We start from the raw sequence: 18,779 nt of genomic DNA on the forward strand, positions 1-18,779 counted from the left end.
GATGGCATTGTACTCCTACCATCATGAATATGTAATTTCCCATAAACCCTGAACAACATCAACAAGAACTGCTGCATCACCTCTAAGTGCTTTAAAGTGTTGTTCTATATTGCTGCTAGAGATGAAAGTTTAAATAGTTGAAAATATGAACCAAACTCCTACACGCTCACAACTGGTCTGTTGAACACGGGGGATGTTGATCTATCTCCTTTGCTCCTGTATATTTGTTGCACCTTTTCCCTTCTAGCACTCTGTAAATGACATTTAAAACAATTTTGCATGGGCTAAAGCTTCCTTTCATATGTTGCCTGCCTGAAGTAAAAAACCTGGGTACCTTCAGAAGATGATCTGTTGAGTGCAGTAGGCAGTTCTCTCAGGAAAATTGCTAGTGATCCAAGAGTAGAATGTTGCATCAGCCCCTGGTTTCATATGCATGTGCAAATGTAATAACAGTGTGAGTGCCTTTAGTAACAGTAAGACTTCTTCAGATACTAATAGTTAGAAATTAATGGTTGTCCCTTGGAGAAGGGGCATGGTGAATTACCTAACATGCATTAGTTTCATGGGCTGTAAGCAGAGAAAATGAAATGCCATCGTGTTTTGGGTTTGTAAAGTCAAACCTGTGTAGCTGATAGAGGAAGGCATGACTTTCAGGACTACTTCATGTCAATAAATGCTCTGATTTGATTGTAGGCTTGTGTTGACACTTGGCTATAAAACCAACCAGTGGTAGAGACTGGGAAGGAGGGGCAGTAAAAATCTGCCACCCAGATGGCACAACACTGAGATCCTTTGGAGAAAGTGCTGTAATTCTCCTAGTGTGACTGTTCCACCTTGTTGGAGTGACAGTTGGGGGTGCATCAGGCCAATGCATATGGTGTAGATGCAGCTGTGAGTGTGAATCTTGTCCTAATGAAGCAGCCACCTTGTTTAGGCCAGTTCATAATAGCCACCTTGCTTAGGCCAGTTAATAAATGAGCATTGTCTCATTACCTGGTGTTCCTTTTCCTCATGGTGTTCTTGTCTGTTCACTAACAAGGTTTACTCCAGTGATAAAAATGACCCAGCCATTTTCTGGATTATTCAGGTAACAAAACAGCCAAGCAGAACAAGACAAAACAAAAAGTGTTTATGAAGTGCTTTGGGCACAGGATAATTAAACACAGTGGAAACACAGATGTGAGGTAGGAAGCACATTGCCTGAATGTTCTGTCATAGACATGAAGTGTTTCCTGAAATTGAAGTGCTAAGTGAAGCCCACCAAAGATTTAATGAAGAATTGATCCAAATCTCAACAAAGACCCTCACATTATTGAGATAAGATTCAGAATGGACTTGATGATTCATGAATGCAATTCCTACTCACTTAAAATTTCTATCAAAAATCAAAATTATTTTATGTCCAAGTATTTTGAAATGCAAATTTGTCATATAGGAAAAAAAACACAACCAAAACCAACAACCTATAAACAAACCTAATGTAGAAAAGAATTCAGTTGTGCCTATTGTGTTGATGTATTCTGTGGTGTCAGCCATTGGAGTTTATCCATTCACATATTGTTCAGGGGTGGGTTTTTTTTTTTCAGATACACTACTGATGAATCATCCAGCCATAAATACCACAGGCAGTTTTTATTAGGCAATTATGTTTTATCAAGCTTAATTGTATGAAGACTAACTTCATACAGACTCCATAAAGAGAAAAATCAATATGGTTTTAGTCATTGGTCTGATGGGAAGAGCAGCTGGTGCCCAACTTATTGTGTATGACTCTTACTTTAAACTTGAGTTTCAGCACAATTTTTTTGGAGGGAAACATAAGCATTTCACAGGATAAAGAAGTCTTGAGATTGTATATATAGCTGTGTAGCATCTGTCAAGAGAAGAATCACAAAGCAGAGAAGATATTGTGCTATGTTGCATTTTTTTTCTGCATTCAGCTATTTCTGGATAGCTTTCTGTGGTTGAATTTCAGAGGACTAGATCTGTCCTATGCAAATTTTCAGTGTCTCTCTTAGCCAAACTCACAATATTTTGGCAAGTATTAGACAGAGGTATATTTTTTTTGCTTTTATATCCCTTAATTTTATTTCATATTTCTTGCTCTTCAAAATCTACTTAATCCATTTGAATCAAACGGAGGGGGTTTTAATTCCTAGAGTGGAAAAATATTGGTATTTGTTTTTTTTTTTCTAATGATTTCATAGCTTCATAGTTTCATTCAGGGTTGGAAGGGACCACAAGGGTCATCTAGTTCCAACCCCCCTGCCATGGGCAGGGACACCCCACACTAGATCAGGCTGGACAGAGCCTCATCCAGCCTGCTCTTAAACACCCCCAGGGACGGGGCCTCGACCACCTCCCTGGACAACCCATTCCAGGGTCTCACCACTCTCATGGTGAAGAACCTCCTCCTCACATCTAGCCTTAATCTCCCCACCTCCAGCTTCATTCCATTCCCCCTAGTCCTATCACTACCTGAGATCCTGAGAAGTCCTTCCCCAGCCTTCCTGTAGGCCCCCTTCAGATACTGGAAGGCCACAATGAGGTCACCTTGGAGCCTTCTCTTCTCCAGACTGAACAGCCCCAACTCCTTCAGTCTGTCCTCATAGGAGAGGTGCTCCAGCCCTCTGATCATCCTTGTGGCCCTTCTCTGGACACGTTCCAGCACCTCCACATCCCTCTTGTAATAGGGGCTCCAGAACTGGACACAGTACTCCAGGTGGGGTCTCACCAGGGCTGAGTAGAGGGGGAGGATCACCTCCCTCGACCTGCTAGCCACACTTCTCCTGATGCAGCCCAGGATCTGATTGGCTTTGCGGGCTGCAAGTGCACATTGAGAGCTCATGTTGAGCTTCTCGTCCACCAGCACCCCTAAGTCTCTCTCCTCAGGGCTACTTTCCAGCCAGTTACTGCCCAGCCTGTATTTGTGCCTGGGATTGCCTCGACCCAGATGCAGGACCCTGCACTTGCTCTTATTGAACTTCATGAGGTTGGCTTGTGCCCACCTCTCCAGCCTGTCAAAGTCCCTCTGGATGGCCTCCCTTCCCTCCAGCCTGTCTGCTGCACCACACAGCTTTGTGCACCACACAGATTTGTGTTGAGTCACATTAGCATGAGCAGAACTAAGGTAAAAGTTAGGTTGCAACAGCAGTTTTAAATATTTGGGAGCTGGGAAATTGGCAAAATAAATGATTTGGAAATTGGGTATATTTGGGGGAAAAACAAAGGGAGATTTATTGCTGCAAGAATAACCTGATATAGTCATGCTTTGTCATGGTAGGTGTTTATAGAATCATAGAATCACCAAATCACTAAGGTTGGAAGAGACCTCAAAGATCATCAAGTCCAACCTGTCACCACAGACTTCATGACGAAACCATGGCACCAAGTGCCACATCCAATCCCCTTTTGAACACCTCCAGGGATGGTGACTTCCACCACCTCCCTGGGCAGCACATTCCAAGGGCTAATGACTCTCTCTGTGGAGAACTTTCTCCTCATCTTGAGCCTAAACTTCCTCTGGCACAGCTTGAGACTGTGTCCTCTTGTTCTGGTGCTGGTTGCCTGGGTAGTTGCCTTCAGGTACTTATTGCTGTAGACAGCAATAAGGTCTCCCCGAGCCTCCTCCAGGCTAAACAACCCCAGCTCCCTCAGCCTCTCCTCACAGGGCTGTGCTCGAGGCCTCTCCCCAGCCTCGTTGCCCTTCTATGGACACGTTCAAGTGTCTCAATGTTCTTCTTAAATTGAGGGCCCCAGAACTGGACACAGGACTTAAGGTGTGGCCTAACCAGTGCGGAGTACAGGGGCACAATGACTTCCCTTCTCCTGCTGGCCACACTATACTTGATGCAGGCCAGGATGCCATTGGCCTTCTTGGCCAACCAAGCACACTGTTTAAATAGCAAGGAAACGTCTTTCCTCCAAGTTTTAATATATATATCTACTGCTAGTAACTCAATTATTTTGCTAGTATCTCTTGAACACCTGAGAGAGGTGGATTGGACATGGAGGTGCAGGTACATATCTACACTCTTGCTGGCTGTTTGTAGAGATTATTGTACTGTATTTAAAGGTAATAGCATTATGGTCGTAAAGAAAAGTTTCAAATGTGCAGCAGAAAACCAGCCCAAAGGCAGCATTATGGACATAAATGATGAAGAAATACAGAACTGAAAAGGGTGATGTTAGCTATCAGAAAAAATTCCTGAGGCACCTGGGGCTTTTTAGTCTGAGGAGAAGACTGAAAGGGGATGTGGAACAGACACATAATCACAGAATTAACCAGGCTGGAAAAGGCCTTCCAGATCATCAAGCCCAACCTATCACACAACACCAGCTAATCACTAAACTATGGCACTAAGTGCCTCATCCAGTCTTATTTTAAACACCTCCAGGGACAGGTGACTCCACCACCTCCCTGGGCATCACATTCCAATGGCCAATCACTCTTTCTGTGAAGAATTTCTTCCTAACATCCAGCCTAAACTGCAAAATTGTTTCAGAGTCATAGAATTGTTGGGGTTGGAGGGGGCCCCAAGGATCATCCAGTTCCAACTCCCCTGTCATGGGCATGGACACCTCACATTAGAGGAGGTTGCCCAGAGCCACATCCAGCCTGGCCTTAAAAACTCCCAGGGGTGAGGCTTCTACTACCTCCCTGGGCAACCTGTTCTAATGTCTCACCACTCTCATGGTAAAAAATTTTTTCCAAACATCCAATATGAATCTACCCATTTCAATTATTTTGTTCCATTCCCCCTAGTCCTATCATTACCTGACACACTAAATATCCCTCACCTGTCCCATTTCCCCACTTTTTCCCATCATATCACAGAGCACCTGGGCTCTTTTGGAGTCTCCTCCCACCCCAAGTGTGGCCACTTGGCCCTGCCCACCCACTCTCCTTTATAATCCCCACCAGGAAAGGCAGAAACCCCAAGCTGAGCCCATTTGGGCTGAGGGATCCTCCTCTCATCACTGGTGAGTGCCCATGGTGTGCACTGGGTGATGGTGGTGGTGACAACAAAGGCCGGGGGGCCTAGTGGCCCCCCGGTTGTTAGGACCAGAATTGATGACTACTCCAATATCATCCACAGGTGCTGGCTGGGTCTCCTTCCTGGGGCTGAGCTCCTCTGTGTGGTTTCTTGGCTGGTGAGGGTCTTGCCCCTGGCTCTGGGATGGCTGCAGTAATGGTGGTGGAAGAGCAGGACCTGTTTAGCCATATGATATTATTCTAATTACACTCTTTTTACCTGGAGGCCCCTGGAGTCTGCTCTCATTCAATAAATCTCTGCTTTTGTGTCTCATTTACAGACCATTTCTCCCCCCTCACTGCTTCCTTTTGGAAATATGGAAGGAAAGGAGGGGGTAAAAAAGCAATGAAGTATATCTGGAAAATGTGTTCACTTACCAATCAGTGCTGAAGAGGAAGTTTTTAGGAAGAGGAGCAGGTTGGAAAGGCACAATCACTTCTTATGAATCACGACACAAATATCATAAAGAACAGACAGCACAACACTGCATCTTCTCCATTGTGGTTATGTGTCATGGTGGTAAATGCAGAGGGGGAAAAAAAAGTTCAATCCAGTCACACGTCTCTACAGAAAAAAATCACTGAGAAAGGAACATTGTGAGAAGTGAATCCCCATCCTTTATAGGGAAACACAGAATTAACCAGGTTGGAAAAGACCTTTGAGATCGAGTCCAACCTGTCACCCAACACCATCTAATCAACTAATCCATGGCACAAAGTGCCTCATCCAGTTTGTTTTTAAACACTTCCAGTCATGGTGACTCCACTACCTCCCTGGGCAGCACATTCGAATAGCCAGTCTCTCTTTCTGAGAAGAACTTCTTCCTAACATCCAGCCTAAACCTCCCCTGGTGCAGCTTGAGACTGTGCCCTCTCATTCTGGTGCTGGTTGCCTGGGAGTAGAGACCAACCCTCACCTGGCTACAACCTCCCTTCAGGTAGTTGTAGAAAGCAATAAGGTCTCCCCTGAGCCTCCTCTTCTCCAGGCTAAGCAACCCCAGCTCCCTCAGCCTCTCTTCATAGGGCTTGTGCTCCAAACCCCTCACTAGCTTTGTTGTTCTCTGGACATGTTCCAGCAAGTCAACATCTTTCCTAAACTGAGGGGCCCAGAACTGGACACAGTACTCGAGGTGTGGCCTAACCAGTGCTGAGTACAGGGCAGATGACCTCCCTGCTCCTGCTGGCCACACCATTCCTGATCCAGGCCAGGATGTTATTGGCCTTCTTGGCCACCTGGGCACACTACTGGCTCATGTTCATTAATATAAAGTCATGTGTATAAATATAAGTTCATGTGTATAAATACCTGAGGGCTGGGTGTCAAGAAGCAAGGGATAGCCTCTTCCTACTTGCACAATGTGGTAGGACAAGGAGCAATGGATGTAAGCTACAGCACAGGTAGTTCTACCTCAATATGAGGAGGAACTTCACTGTGAGGGTCACAGTGCACTGGAACAGGCTCATCAGAGAGGTTGTGGAGTCTCCTTCTCTGGAGACTATCAAGACCCATGTGGATGCCTTCCTGTGCAACCTGCACTAGATTCTATGGTCCTGCTCTGGCACAGAGGTTGGACTTGAAGATCTCTAGAGGTCTCTTCCAGCTTCTCATGTTCTGTGATCCTGTGGTGTGAATGGATATCCCATTAAAGACTCAATCTGTAGAACTGATGTGAAAAGTCAGCTGCACAGAACAAGTCCATAGCTATACATTTTGAGCAGTTGCAAAGATTTTGATAATTTCCCTTCCAAGTGTATAAATCCAGTCAGGATTTACTGCACTAAATGAAGCTTTGGCAATGATAACTTGAAGGAAAATGCCTCAACACTCCCCCCTGTATGTTTGGGAGAAGGAGTTATTTTTCTGTGGGGTTAGTCAGAAGGTTTTTCACAGTCATAAAGTTAACTCTGCTTCTGTGACCTGTGCACTTTTCTGTGGATGAAGACAAGTTGCTGTTTTTTCCCTCTGGGTTGCTATTTTCATTATCCTGTTATTCATCATGATTCAACTTGCTGTTTCATTTCCCGGGGCCAGGTGTACACACCAGCTGCAAGTTTTCAGAAATCTCCTTTTCCTCCTTTGCTCTTTGATGGGAACTGACAGTGGCATCTTTTCCCTGATGAGTCATTGATTCTACAGAGCCATGAGTCTGCCAGAAAGAGACGAGATTGTTTTGCTTTATTTATGAAGAGTGCATTAAAAACCGAGAGGAAATAGATGGAAAGGGCCTAATTCTATAGCTGCTAGCTGTGTAAAAAACCCCAAACCAAATAAAATGTACCAGCACCGCCACCCCTTCGTGAGCTACTATAGTTAGAATGGGTCTGGCACTTAAGCACTCATAACCTTCTATAGTTGTATACATGCTGACAGTATTGTTAATTGAGCCAGGGCCACATGACCATGGATTACTCTCAATAGCTGGGAGTGAAACATCCCAAACAAATATTTTGCAAAGACTATGAAAGTCAGGTGAAAAAAAACCTTTACCATAAATCCCCTCATTTTCTTCTCAGTAATGTCCAGTGGTAGGATAAGGCAATGGGAGCAAGGCAAAACTAAGGAGGTTCCACATGAAGATAAGGAAAAAGTTTTTCCACTCTGAGGGTGACACAGTCCTGGAGAAGGCTGCCCAAAGAAGTTGTGGAGTCTCCTTCTCTGGAGACATTCAAAACCTGTCTGCATGTGTTCCAGGGTGACCTGCCCTAGGTGATCCTCCTCTAGCAGGGGGTTGGCACTAGATGGTCTTTCAAAGTCTTTTCAAACCCCTAACATGCTGTGGTTCTATATTATTTTCACCTCACTTATTTTAGAGCTTTGTAGATTCTCACCTTCAATTTCCAAATACAGTGATTTAGAATTGTAACAAATATTTTCCCTTTCCTGACTACAACCTGCATTTATGTGTACACATCTGCCACCAAGAATATCTTCAAAAGATTGCTTTAGAAACACCTAGGTAATTGTATCCTTTTCAAGTGTACACTGTAAGCAATATTTACTGTTTATGATGTCTGGCCAAGCTATCAGTACACTTGGCATGGTTTGAGGCAGGTGTCTTTCTTTTAAAGAAACATAGAGTCATAGAATTGCTAGGGTTGGAAGGAACCTTAAGGATCACCTAGTTCCAAGCCCCCTGCCATGGGCAGGGACCCCTCATGCTAGATCAGGTTGCTCAGAGCCACATCCAGCCTTAAAAATCTCCAGGGATGAGGCTTCCACCACCTCCCTGGGTAACCTGTGCCAGTGTCTCACCGCCCTCATGGGGAAGAACTTCTTCCTAACATCCAATGTGGATCTACCCATTTCTAGTTTTTTCTATTCCCCTAGTCCTATCATTACCTGACACCCTAAAAAGTCCATCCCCAGCTTTCTTGTAGGCTCCCTTAAGATACTGGAAGGCCACAATAAGGTCTCCTTTAAGTCTTCTCTTCTCCAGACTGAATAGCCCCAACATAGATTTGTGTGGTATCACAGTATCACTTAGGTTGGAAAGGACCTCGAGGCTGTGCCTGAAAAATTTTCCACAGATCCTGAGCAGAAAAGTGATAGAATGTAAATAAATTACCACTGTGCATTAAAGGGAAAATAATGATAAGGTCTAAATAATCTCATTGGTCTGAGTACTAACATATATAAACTAACTTTCACTCTTTTCACTTCCTTTGCTCTAGCAGATACTAACTCTGGCTTCTGCTGGCTTCTGCTGATCTTGAATGTGTTCTTGTAGTGGCTAAGTAATAACAAAAGGCTCTCTGCTTTACTCCAGTCTTGTACAGGGGGAGGGAAGGGGGGCAGAGAAGTGGAAGCTATTGGTAATCCCCTAGCTTTGTCCAGGGGAGTTCTTGTGCTTCTTCTTACAAATTGTAAATATATGTAAATATTGTATCTGCTGTACATATTCATTGCATTCCATATTTCTAGATTGCAGTTGTGATGGTAGATACAGCTTCATTTGCTTTCAACTGAGCTGGCCTGGCAATTTTATGTTGGGGGCAACTTCAGCCCACCACAGTTCTGTATATTCCTCTATATTTTTGAATACAATTCTGTATTCCTGCCCACACTTTAAACTAAGACAAGACTCTTTTCTTAAGTATTGCTGCTTAAAAACAAATAATAGCCAAACCTATGAGGCTGGAAACTTTATCCTCTCACTGAATTTCCTTAGACTTTATAGTAGAATGCCCTAAATGGTTAGCTGTAATTAGAGCAGAAAAGTGTTGCGTGTTTCTTAAAGAAGGGCTTAAAGAGTAGAACTGGCACCAGATTTACTGAAAGAGACATCTATTTAAGTTTGTCTTAAACTGCAGATTGTATTCCAATGTCCTCTTTTGTTTTAAGGGTTGTGGTGTTTTGTGGATGGTGGTTTGTTTTGGGTTGGTTTCCCCTCCTCCCCCATCAGGGACTTTTGCATACCATAAATAATTGAAATCATTATCAAAGTTCTATTTCAAAGACAGGCATTGTAAACCTAGTGGGAAACTAAAATCAATTTTACTTTGCCATGACACAGTGCATATGATTCAGTGAGAAATAAACTCCATTCTTATTTTGAAGACTAGAAGCTTAACTTCTAATGTTTAAGGAAATAACAGTTAGAGGTGGAGTGATCTCTGGGGGGCAAGTCTTTCTAGTCACTGGATATTGGTCTCTGTTTTGTGCTGAAAATTAGAATCTCTTGAAATGTTTACTATAATCCATTAAATCATGTCAGTAAGGAGAGTCAAAGCAGCTGGCTATGCTTATGCTTAAATTAATATCACACTCTTGAAAACAAATTATATTGGAATTTACAAGGACACTACATCAATAGGCTGCTGGTGAAAGCGAAACAAATTGCCGTTAGAATGCCACAGATGACCTTAACATGCAGAGTATTGGCTAAATTGTTCTGTTTCATAATGCACATTTTTAAAATCAAATTTGTATGCTAAAATTGCATCAATTTTAATCCCAAGTGATAGGCTGATAGTGACACTTTATTTGCAAAATGGTATAAGTGGTGTAACCTAAGTGAGAGAACAGATTTGGTTAGCGTGTGATTACATGCTGGGTTTCCTAGGAGTGAGTTTAACTTATGTTGGCTGCACATAATTGCACTGCAAAATGAGTAGAGAGACCTGTTAGGTTTTGAGGATCAGAAGATTTCAGAAAGTCACTAGAATTTGATGTTTTTTTATAGTAGGGGGGTGCAGTGGTCACACGGCACATGGGCTGAGTCAGCTTCCTCCAGAATGGTCCTGTGCTACAAAATCAGCATCCAAAATCAGCATCAACAAATTGTTCATTGTAGACCTTATTTTTCTAGTTGCAAGAATCCACTCTCCCTCCACACCAACAATAATTTTTTTCATTGAGTTTAATGCTTCACTGTTTTTTCTGGGCTAATCTGAGGAGTTTTATGCTATCACAAGGGTGCAGAGTGGAATGTTCCTGTCTTGAAATACACGGGCACTGCTCTCAAACACAATGTGGAGAGTCAAGCTTGATATTACAGGATCACCAAGGTTGGAAGAGACCTCAAAGATCATCAAGTCCAACCCATCACCACAGACCTCATGACTAAACCAAGGCACCAAGTGCCACATCCAATCCCCTCTTGAATACCTCCAGGGATGGTGAATCTACCACCTCCCTGGGCAGCCCATTCCAATGGCAAACGACTCTCTCAGTGAAGAACTTTCTCCTCACCTGAAGTCTAAACTTCCCTTGGCACAGCTTGAGACTGTGTCCTCTTAGAGATAATGTCCAGGAATAAAATCTTTGAGGAGCAAATGGATAAGAGATCTGATAGCTGTATCTTGTATCTTCATTCTATATCCTTGTTTTCAGTTATTTTCTCATAGTTGTGAGAGTTTGATCTGGTTTGTGACTCATTGTGATAAGTTGTTGTTGGCTTTTTGTTGGCTCCTTCCTGCCTAGCATGCCCTAAAAAATAATAATAATTAAAAACAAAAGGTGCACACATAGCTAATATTAAATTTCATTTAAACATTTGAATTAAATTGATTTGTTAACAATGAGGATGTCTTAGTTTATGCAAACTGAAATGTATCAGTATTTACAAGAGTGAAACCTGGGTTAACTGAACAACTAATGGAACTGTGTAATTGGCTGCTTGATATAACTGCCCTTGAAATACTCAAGCTAAACTGGAATTGGAGTGGAATCCTTAAAACAAGGTGTTAGCACTTGCAGGTAATTCTTTCTCAATGCAGCATTTAACTTTAAACAAAACCAGGACATTTCAAGGGCAAAAGAGACCATCAAGCCTAACAGGCTTTTTTATGATGCTTAAAGAGGAATGGAAGTGATGACCTTATTGAAACTACTTGATTACTTTAGCAGGAAGAAATTCTTCCTTGACCTCTGTTCATCTGCAAATTAAAATGGGAGTATTCTCTGAAGCTTGTCAGGTTGATTACACATAATATTGTTACTGCTGGGGTGAGCCAGCTCTCTCGCAGTGATGTATACCTTGTTTGATAATGCCTAGCTTGCGTGGTAGCAATAGATGCTTCTGTATAAACCTTGGTGCAGGACATTTTATTTACTTTGCATCTAATGATCTGAATGCTAATATTTATTAAGTGTTCTAGCACTAACTGGATGTATTTTATATAAGTTCTTTCATTCAGTTTGATGGAAAAATGTGAACCAAACTCCCCCACATAAACAATGCTTACATTCTGGAAGGTTCACCACCTGGGCATATAGATTTTCCTGTAAACCCCTGATGAGTTTGACTCCCTGACCTCTATTTTCCATAATTTATTTTTTATAACATTGTTAATAAAAAAAAAAATAGGATCATATCCCTATCAAGGACAACCAGGTTACTTATTTGTGCTGTTTAGTTACCAGTAGGTAAGCTGAGTCCTGGCATTACCTCCTTACCCTGACTTCACCCCACGTCTTACAGCCATCCTCCCACTAGATCTGCAGTTTTTTCCTTTGGTGAATGGATGTAATCAAAATGGCCTGGAACCACAGTTTCTTGACATAAAGTTCATCCACATGTTGAAAGAACAAGCAAAGCTTATAAAGAGAAGAACTTATCTGAACTTTCTGAGAGCTGAGCTTTTTATCTATCAGCTACAGACCATACCAGAAAGATGGTTGGTTTCATTTTGTCATCCAGGGAAAACCTAACAATCTTCTCTTTTCCATTTCAACTTTCCTCTAAAAAGAACTTCACCTATAAAATTAAACAGTTGACCTAGCAGTTGTGCTGAAGATCTTCACTGAAAGTGCTGGGTGCTACCTTGCAGACCAAAGCATCGCAGTCCTCTGCCATCAGCAAGTAGAAACTGGGAATATTTTGTGTTTCATCAGAGATGCAAACTCAACTGTGCACTTTTAGTTTGCAACTTCAGTATAATGTTGATTTGTTGCCTAAAGTCTTGTGTTGATGAGAGAGATGTTTTATTCACTTTCATCTCTTCTAGGTATCCAAAGTATCATTTCATATACGATATTTTTGCATAGTTCTATCATATTTTGTGGGCTGTCTATTGCTAAAAAAGGTAGGACTAATATTGGATAGCATATTTAATTTGCTTTACTGACTTTCTTTGCCACTGTGTGTATTCAAAATCTATTAAAGGAGCATTAAGATTCCCATTTAACTTCAAGCTCTTGGATGTGATAATAAAATAGTACTGATGTGTTGCAGAGTTGAAGTACTCTTTTTTCCTTCAGAACAGTTGTACAGTAAGGAGGGGAAAAAATAGAGGGAGGGAAAAAAAAGAGAGAGGGAAAAAAAAGAGAGAGGGAAAAAGAAGATTGAGTTGTAGAAGGAATAGGTGTTTCAATTCACTGACCAGTCTCCCTCAAATTGACAATTTTTGATTCCTCTTGGCAGATTTGTCGGGTCTCATTTAGACCACAGGGAGGTTTAAGTGAGGAGAAATTGTGGAATGAAATAAATTTTTCAGAGTTAAAGATTCGGATCATCCTTCCCTCAAATTAATGGGTGTCACAAAACTTCATACTGCCAAATTTTCACTTGGTTTCACAGAGTCACAGTTGGGTTGGAAGGCACCTCTAGAGATCATTGAGTCCAAGCTCCTCTGCCAGAGCAGGATTACCTAGGGCAGGTCACACAGGAACACATCCAGGCAGGTTTTGAATGTCTCCAGAGAAGGAGACTCCACAGCCTGTTCCAGTGTTCTGTCAACTTCACAGTAAAGAAGTTTCTTCTCATGTAGAGGTGAAACCTCCTGTGTTCTAGCTTGTACCTGTTGTTCCTTGTTCTATCACTGGGCACCACCAAAACCAGACCATCACCTCATCTTGACACTCATTCCTCAGATATTTCTAGACATCAATAAGAGGAGAAGGCAGAGAGGAGATCTTAAGACTAAACACTCCCAGTTATCTCAGTCTTTCCTGATAGGAGAGATGTTCATGTTCCTCAATCATTCTGGTACCTCTCCATTGGACTCTCTCCCCTGTCTCTCTTGAACTGGGGAGCCCAAAACTGGACACGGTATTCCAGGGGTGATCTCACCAAGGCAGCATATAGAGGGAGGAGAACCTCCTTAGACCTGCTGGACACATTTGCAAGGATTATCTTTCAGAAAAGATAAGTTATGCAGAAGGTAGCCTGTGTGCCATCACTGGTGCTAAATGCACCTTTGCTGCCTCCTGTTCATCACAGACTCCGCACCTTTCACAGTGTTTGTCTGATCTATAGATGCATATGCAGACACAGCACATCATGTCGACATATGAAATATCTATTTATCTACTTGATGTGGCCCTGGGCAGCCTGATCTAGCTGGAGGTGGCCCTGCTCACTGTAGGGAGGTTGTACAAGATGACCTTTGAGGGTCCCTTCCAACCCAATGCAATCTGTGAATCTATGTTAGGAGACATCAAGCTGTGATTATAGAAGTGAACAGGTGAACTCACTTCCATTTTGTGATCTGTAAAGAGTGTTGGAATTAATTCAATTAGATGAGCTGAGACTGTTTTGAGCTGCATTGAATTATGTTTTGAAACTGTCTCATGCTTTTATTTTCTGTGTTAGACAGGGCTATGAAGAACTGGAGAGACAGTTGAAAGAAGTCTTCAAGGAAAGGAGCAATATCCTTCGTCAGCTGTCAAAGACTTCTAAAGAACTTGAGGGCATTAAAGTAAACCTCCAGGTTGGCTTCTTCTTAACTTGAGTTTTTCATATTAGTATCTATTTATTATTAAGGATGTGGAGGGTTCTTGCATTTTGCCCTGGTGTGGTTTTTAAAGTGAATAATTTTGTTAATCTTGCACTTGAAATAAACCTGATGTTTTTAGAGAAAAATTTAAACCTCATGAGTTGAGCCCTTTGACCATTTACTGAAAATAAAGAAAATATGGAAGTAGAGCACAATGGAACAAAATAAAAAGGAAGGGAAGGGAAAGGAAATGAATAAGCTGTTTCAATGGAGTTATACCTTTGTCCTGGCAGCTACTCTAAAGCATCACCTTCACTCTTGCAGGTGGCATCTTTGCTGATGAGCTACATGCAGTCAGCCTAGTTCAGCTGCTCACTTTATCTACCTGATGTGCCATCTACACAGCCTGACTGGATTTACTGCAGGGCATCACTTTACAAGTGCAGCTGACAAATTGGACTAGATAAGCCTGCAGCTAGAGCTGAGGCACCTCTGTGTTTAACTCTGGTATCACAGGCAGGCTGAAAGGGCAATAGTCAGATTAACTTGGGAGTCCACCTAGCTCCTCAGAGTGAAAAGTAGATTAAAACTCCTGCTCTGGATTTGAGGTCCTGAAATCACCAGATGTTCACTTAAGAACACATCTGCCATTTCCAGATGTAGCCTGTTGGGCTGGTGAAAATATTCAGACTCCTTATCAGTTAAGATTTGTCTCTCTATTTCATACCGTGCATAAATTCAGTATGTTTCTGACACTGCACTTTTAACTTCATGTTGATGTAAGATAGATGGGGAAAATACAAGGAGTAAAGTCATTCTTTCTTCATACTGATACTCTGTGTCAGTACTGTGCTACAGCATAATGTTATAGTCTTATATTAAAGATCTCTCTTGCTCTAATTAATGTGAACTCTTGAATAATTTATCTTTCTTATTTTCTTTTTTCCCTTTTCTCCCCTTTTCAATTATCTCCCCTTGTCCTCTCTTTTCCCTTCTCTCCCCTTTTCCCCCTTCTCTCCCTTTTTTCCCCTTCTCTCCCTTTTTTCCCCTTCTCTCCCTTTTTTCCCCTTCTCTCCCCTTTTCCCCCCTTCTCTCCCCTTTTCCCCCCTTCACTCCCCTTTCCCCCCTTCTCTCCCCTTTCCCCCCCTTCTCTCCCCTTTCCCCCCTTCTCTCCCCTTTCCCCCCCTTCTTTCCCCTTTCCCCCCTTCTCTCCCCTTTCCCCCCCTTCTCTCCCCTTTCCCCCCCTTCTCTCCCCTTTCCCCCCCTTCTCTCCCCTTTCCCCCCTTCTCTCCCCTTCCCCCCCCTTCTCTCCCCTTTCCCCCCCTTCTCTCCCCTTCCCCCCCTTCTCTCCCCTTTCCCCCCTTCTCTCCCCTTCCCCCCCTTCTCTCCCCTTTCCCCCCCTTCTCTCCCCTTTCCCCCCCTTCTCTCCCCTTTCCCCCCTTCTCTCCCCTTTCCCCCCCTTCTCTCCCCTTTTCCCTTTTTTCTACTTTTCCCTTTACACCTTCCCTCCTTTTCCCCCAATTTTCCCCCTTTGTTTTTCCTTTTCCCCCTTTTTTTCCTGCACCAGGTTTTTTTGGTTTATTTTTTAGAATGGGATTTCTTCTGCAGCAGAGCTGCAGGTAGTGTTTTGCAGGGATATATACTATGAAACATTTTAGTCTCAAGACTGCAGAGATCTTTATGTAGGCAAAGAGTTGTAGCATTGTCTTCTATATAAACACACTTGGTCATACAATTTCGATGCTTTTAGTAATTTGCTTGTATCTGAATCTACTTGTTTTATTTGATTAACTCTAATGTACTATTGGAAAAGCAGCTGTGTACAATTAACTGTGCCGAGTTACAGTAAAAGAAGAATCAGATCATTGCTCCATTTCCCACAAGTGGCAATATCTGTAGCTCACCAGGATTATTTTATGCAAGAAGATCAAATGTATCTATCATTTCACAGATTAATAATATTAAAGATCTCTTTAGTAATCAGAATTCTTCCTTTGCCATCAGTCATTGAAGAATGATGAAGCATCAGCCAAAAATGATGTGCAGAAGCTTCTGGAATTGGGCCAAAAACAAAGGTAAGACCCCACACCTCCTCCCTTGTCTTCATATTTCCAGACTGAAGACTATCAGAAGTTGCCTCTGTCCTTTTATTTTAATGTATAAACACTGCCATGTTCCAGAGTCTGTTGACAGCAACAGAAGTGCAGCGAATGGTAGTCTGGGAAGTGTCAGAGACAAAAGATGTATTAGCTGATACTTGGACTTCTGTTAGGAAAAGAGATGAAAATGCTGTAGTGAGGTATCTGCTAAAGAAAGGGATTTTGAATGTCTCAGGAAGGTTTAGCCATGGAGTTTCCTCTTAAAGAACAACATCAGAGTTTTTAGCAAATTACTGGTGGATGGTAATGCCCAATTAATTGAACTACTAAAGTGTCTCAGTATCTGAATTTATGAATGTATTCAGGCCTCTTAATTAAATCTTCATGCATGTAAGCATTCAAACTCACTAGCCATTCTACAAATGTAGGAATACTTGCACTGGGTTTCTGTGAGGAAGGCCATCAGGAGGAGAGAGAAGTGTTAGCTTCAAATTATTCATTGAGCACTTAAGAGATAACGAGTCTTCATGGCTGGGAATAAAAGTTCCCAGCCTAGTCCTTAGTCTCAAATCCCTTAATGCTGCTTCATTGTGAGCAACTCCCATCCTTCTACCCTTCTACTTCTCTTAATATTTGGAATTCAGACCAGCAGCTAGGAACATCAATCCAGTTTCAGTAGCAGAGAAATGTAACTAACACAGGGATTATTTCCTTTGAAGCAATATTCTATACTGAATGCATAGGTACTTCATAGTTTTACTTAAGAAAATATTACAAAATCAGGCTGGAGTTCATGCTTCTTTCCTTGTTAGAAATGTGATACTTCAATCCCACAGCCATCTTTCTGCTGTTACTGCTTTTAAGAGAAGTAAATTGCATGGGTACAGAGAGGGTTTGTGGTAAAATGTGCTTCAGCTCTCCAATGCCCGACAAACAAGATACATAATACAATACATAGAGAAATTCTCATTTTTACTCTGATACAGAAGGATCAGATGCATAAAGGTCTTTCAGGCATCCCAGACTGATCTAGTAAATGATGAAAACTAGACTTTAGATAATTTCCTATTTCTATTGCTTACGAGGAAATAAAGTGTCAAGCAAAGGGCAACAAAGCTCATGAGGGGTCTGGAACATAAGCCCTATGAGGAGCGACTGGGGGAGCTAGGGTTGTTTAGCCTGGAGAAGAGGAGGCTCAGGGGAGACCTTATTGCTCTCTACAACTACCTGAAGGGTGGTTGTAACCAGGGTTGGTCTCTTCTTCCAGGCAACCAGCAACAGAACAAAAGGACACACAGTCTCAAGCTGTGCAAGGGGAAGTTTAGGCTTGACCTTAGAAAGAAGTTCTCCACAGAGAGATTGCCCATTGGAACGAGCTGTCCAGGGAGGTGGTGGGGTCACCATCCCTGGAAATGTTTAAGAAAAGACTGGATGAGGCACTTAGTGCCATGGTTTAGTTGGTCAGTTAGGGTTGGCTTATCAGTTGGACTTGGGGATTTTGGAGGTCACTTCCAACCTGGTGGATTCTGTGATTTTAGGTTTCAGCATCATTACTATCCTTGTCATGGACTCCATCCCTGATACATGAATATGTTTTTGTAGTGTTTGATTGTTGTGCAGTTTTTGTAGAGAGATAAAAAGTACTAGTGGGGCATTTAGTAAATAGCTCTTCGTAGCAGATGGTAGAATTGAGTCTGCTAAAGGGAAAAATCAGTGCATACTAGAAGTATTCTTCCCAATCTCCTCCTCAAATCAACCCTTGCAGTCCTTCAAGATGCCCCCAAAAATACTTGGTGACTTTTGTTTCTGAAGGATTCAGCTGTTGAGTATACTGCACAACAGCACTTCCCAGAGCCTGGATCCCTGCAGTATGACATTGCTGTGCTTCAGGGAATAAAAGGCTTTTACAATATACTTCAAGAAAATGCCTTGGAGATACTGAGGGTACTTGACAGCTGTTTAGAGGCTTACTGGGTTTCTCTTCCAGAGAGGGTCGAAGTTGAGTGTAAGGTGTTAAAAATGTGCCAGAGACTCTCCCTGACAGAATTTCACTCAGGGTCACAGTTTATTTGCTGAGATCCTCAGGCTGTACTTCCTCTGGAGTAAGTGAAGAGCAGTGAACATAACGTTTAAATGTATTGAATTTGAACCAAATGTCACAATACGTCCAAATACTCATCTGAGCATCTTTCTTTGGACAAACAAGAGCTGTGCTTGGGCTGTGAGCCCTACTTTGATTATTCTCTGCAATGATGGATGGTACAGTAAAGTTTAAAGTTCTAGCATCTCAGCTTGTGTAAGCAGATGCAGTTCTGCTGACTTCAAACTGAACTTTTTTTCTTTTAATCTCTTTTGTGTGAGTTCTTCAGTACTTCCCAAGTTGCAAGTAAAACTTGATCACTTACTAAGATGCTTCAAGTTTGTTTTTATCCTTTCTGCGCACCATCAATGCTTTGATCGCATCTGTTTGTAAAATAAGGAAGCTG

At 42.2% G+C, this 18,779-nt stretch overlaps 1 protein-coding gene across 1 annotated transcript in view; it reads left to right on the forward strand.

Annotated features, from left to right (window-relative positions):
• LUZP2 (leucine zipper protein 2) overlaps positions 1-18,779 on the forward strand; it is a gene marked incomplete at its 3' end in the record, with an annotated part of 166,109 nt that overhangs the window by 72,553 nt on the left and 74,777 nt on the right. Inside the window, exons 2-3 of the mRNA XM_068170101.1 lie at positions 14,071-14,188; positions 16,199-16,269. Coding sequence (XP_068026202.1) covers positions 14,071-14,188; positions 16,199-16,269 — 189 coding nt within the window. The remainder of the gene's footprint in view (positions 1-14,070; positions 14,189-16,198; positions 16,270-18,779) is intronic.

Source organism: Melanerpes formicivorus, unplaced genomic scaffold, assembly GCF_026170545.1.
Source record: "Melanerpes formicivorus ecotype bairdi unplaced genomic scaffold, bMelFor1.0.p_v2 SCAF_285, whole genome shotgun sequence".
Lineage (NCBI taxonomy): Eukaryota > Metazoa > Chordata > Aves > Piciformes > Picidae > Melanerpes > Melanerpes formicivorus.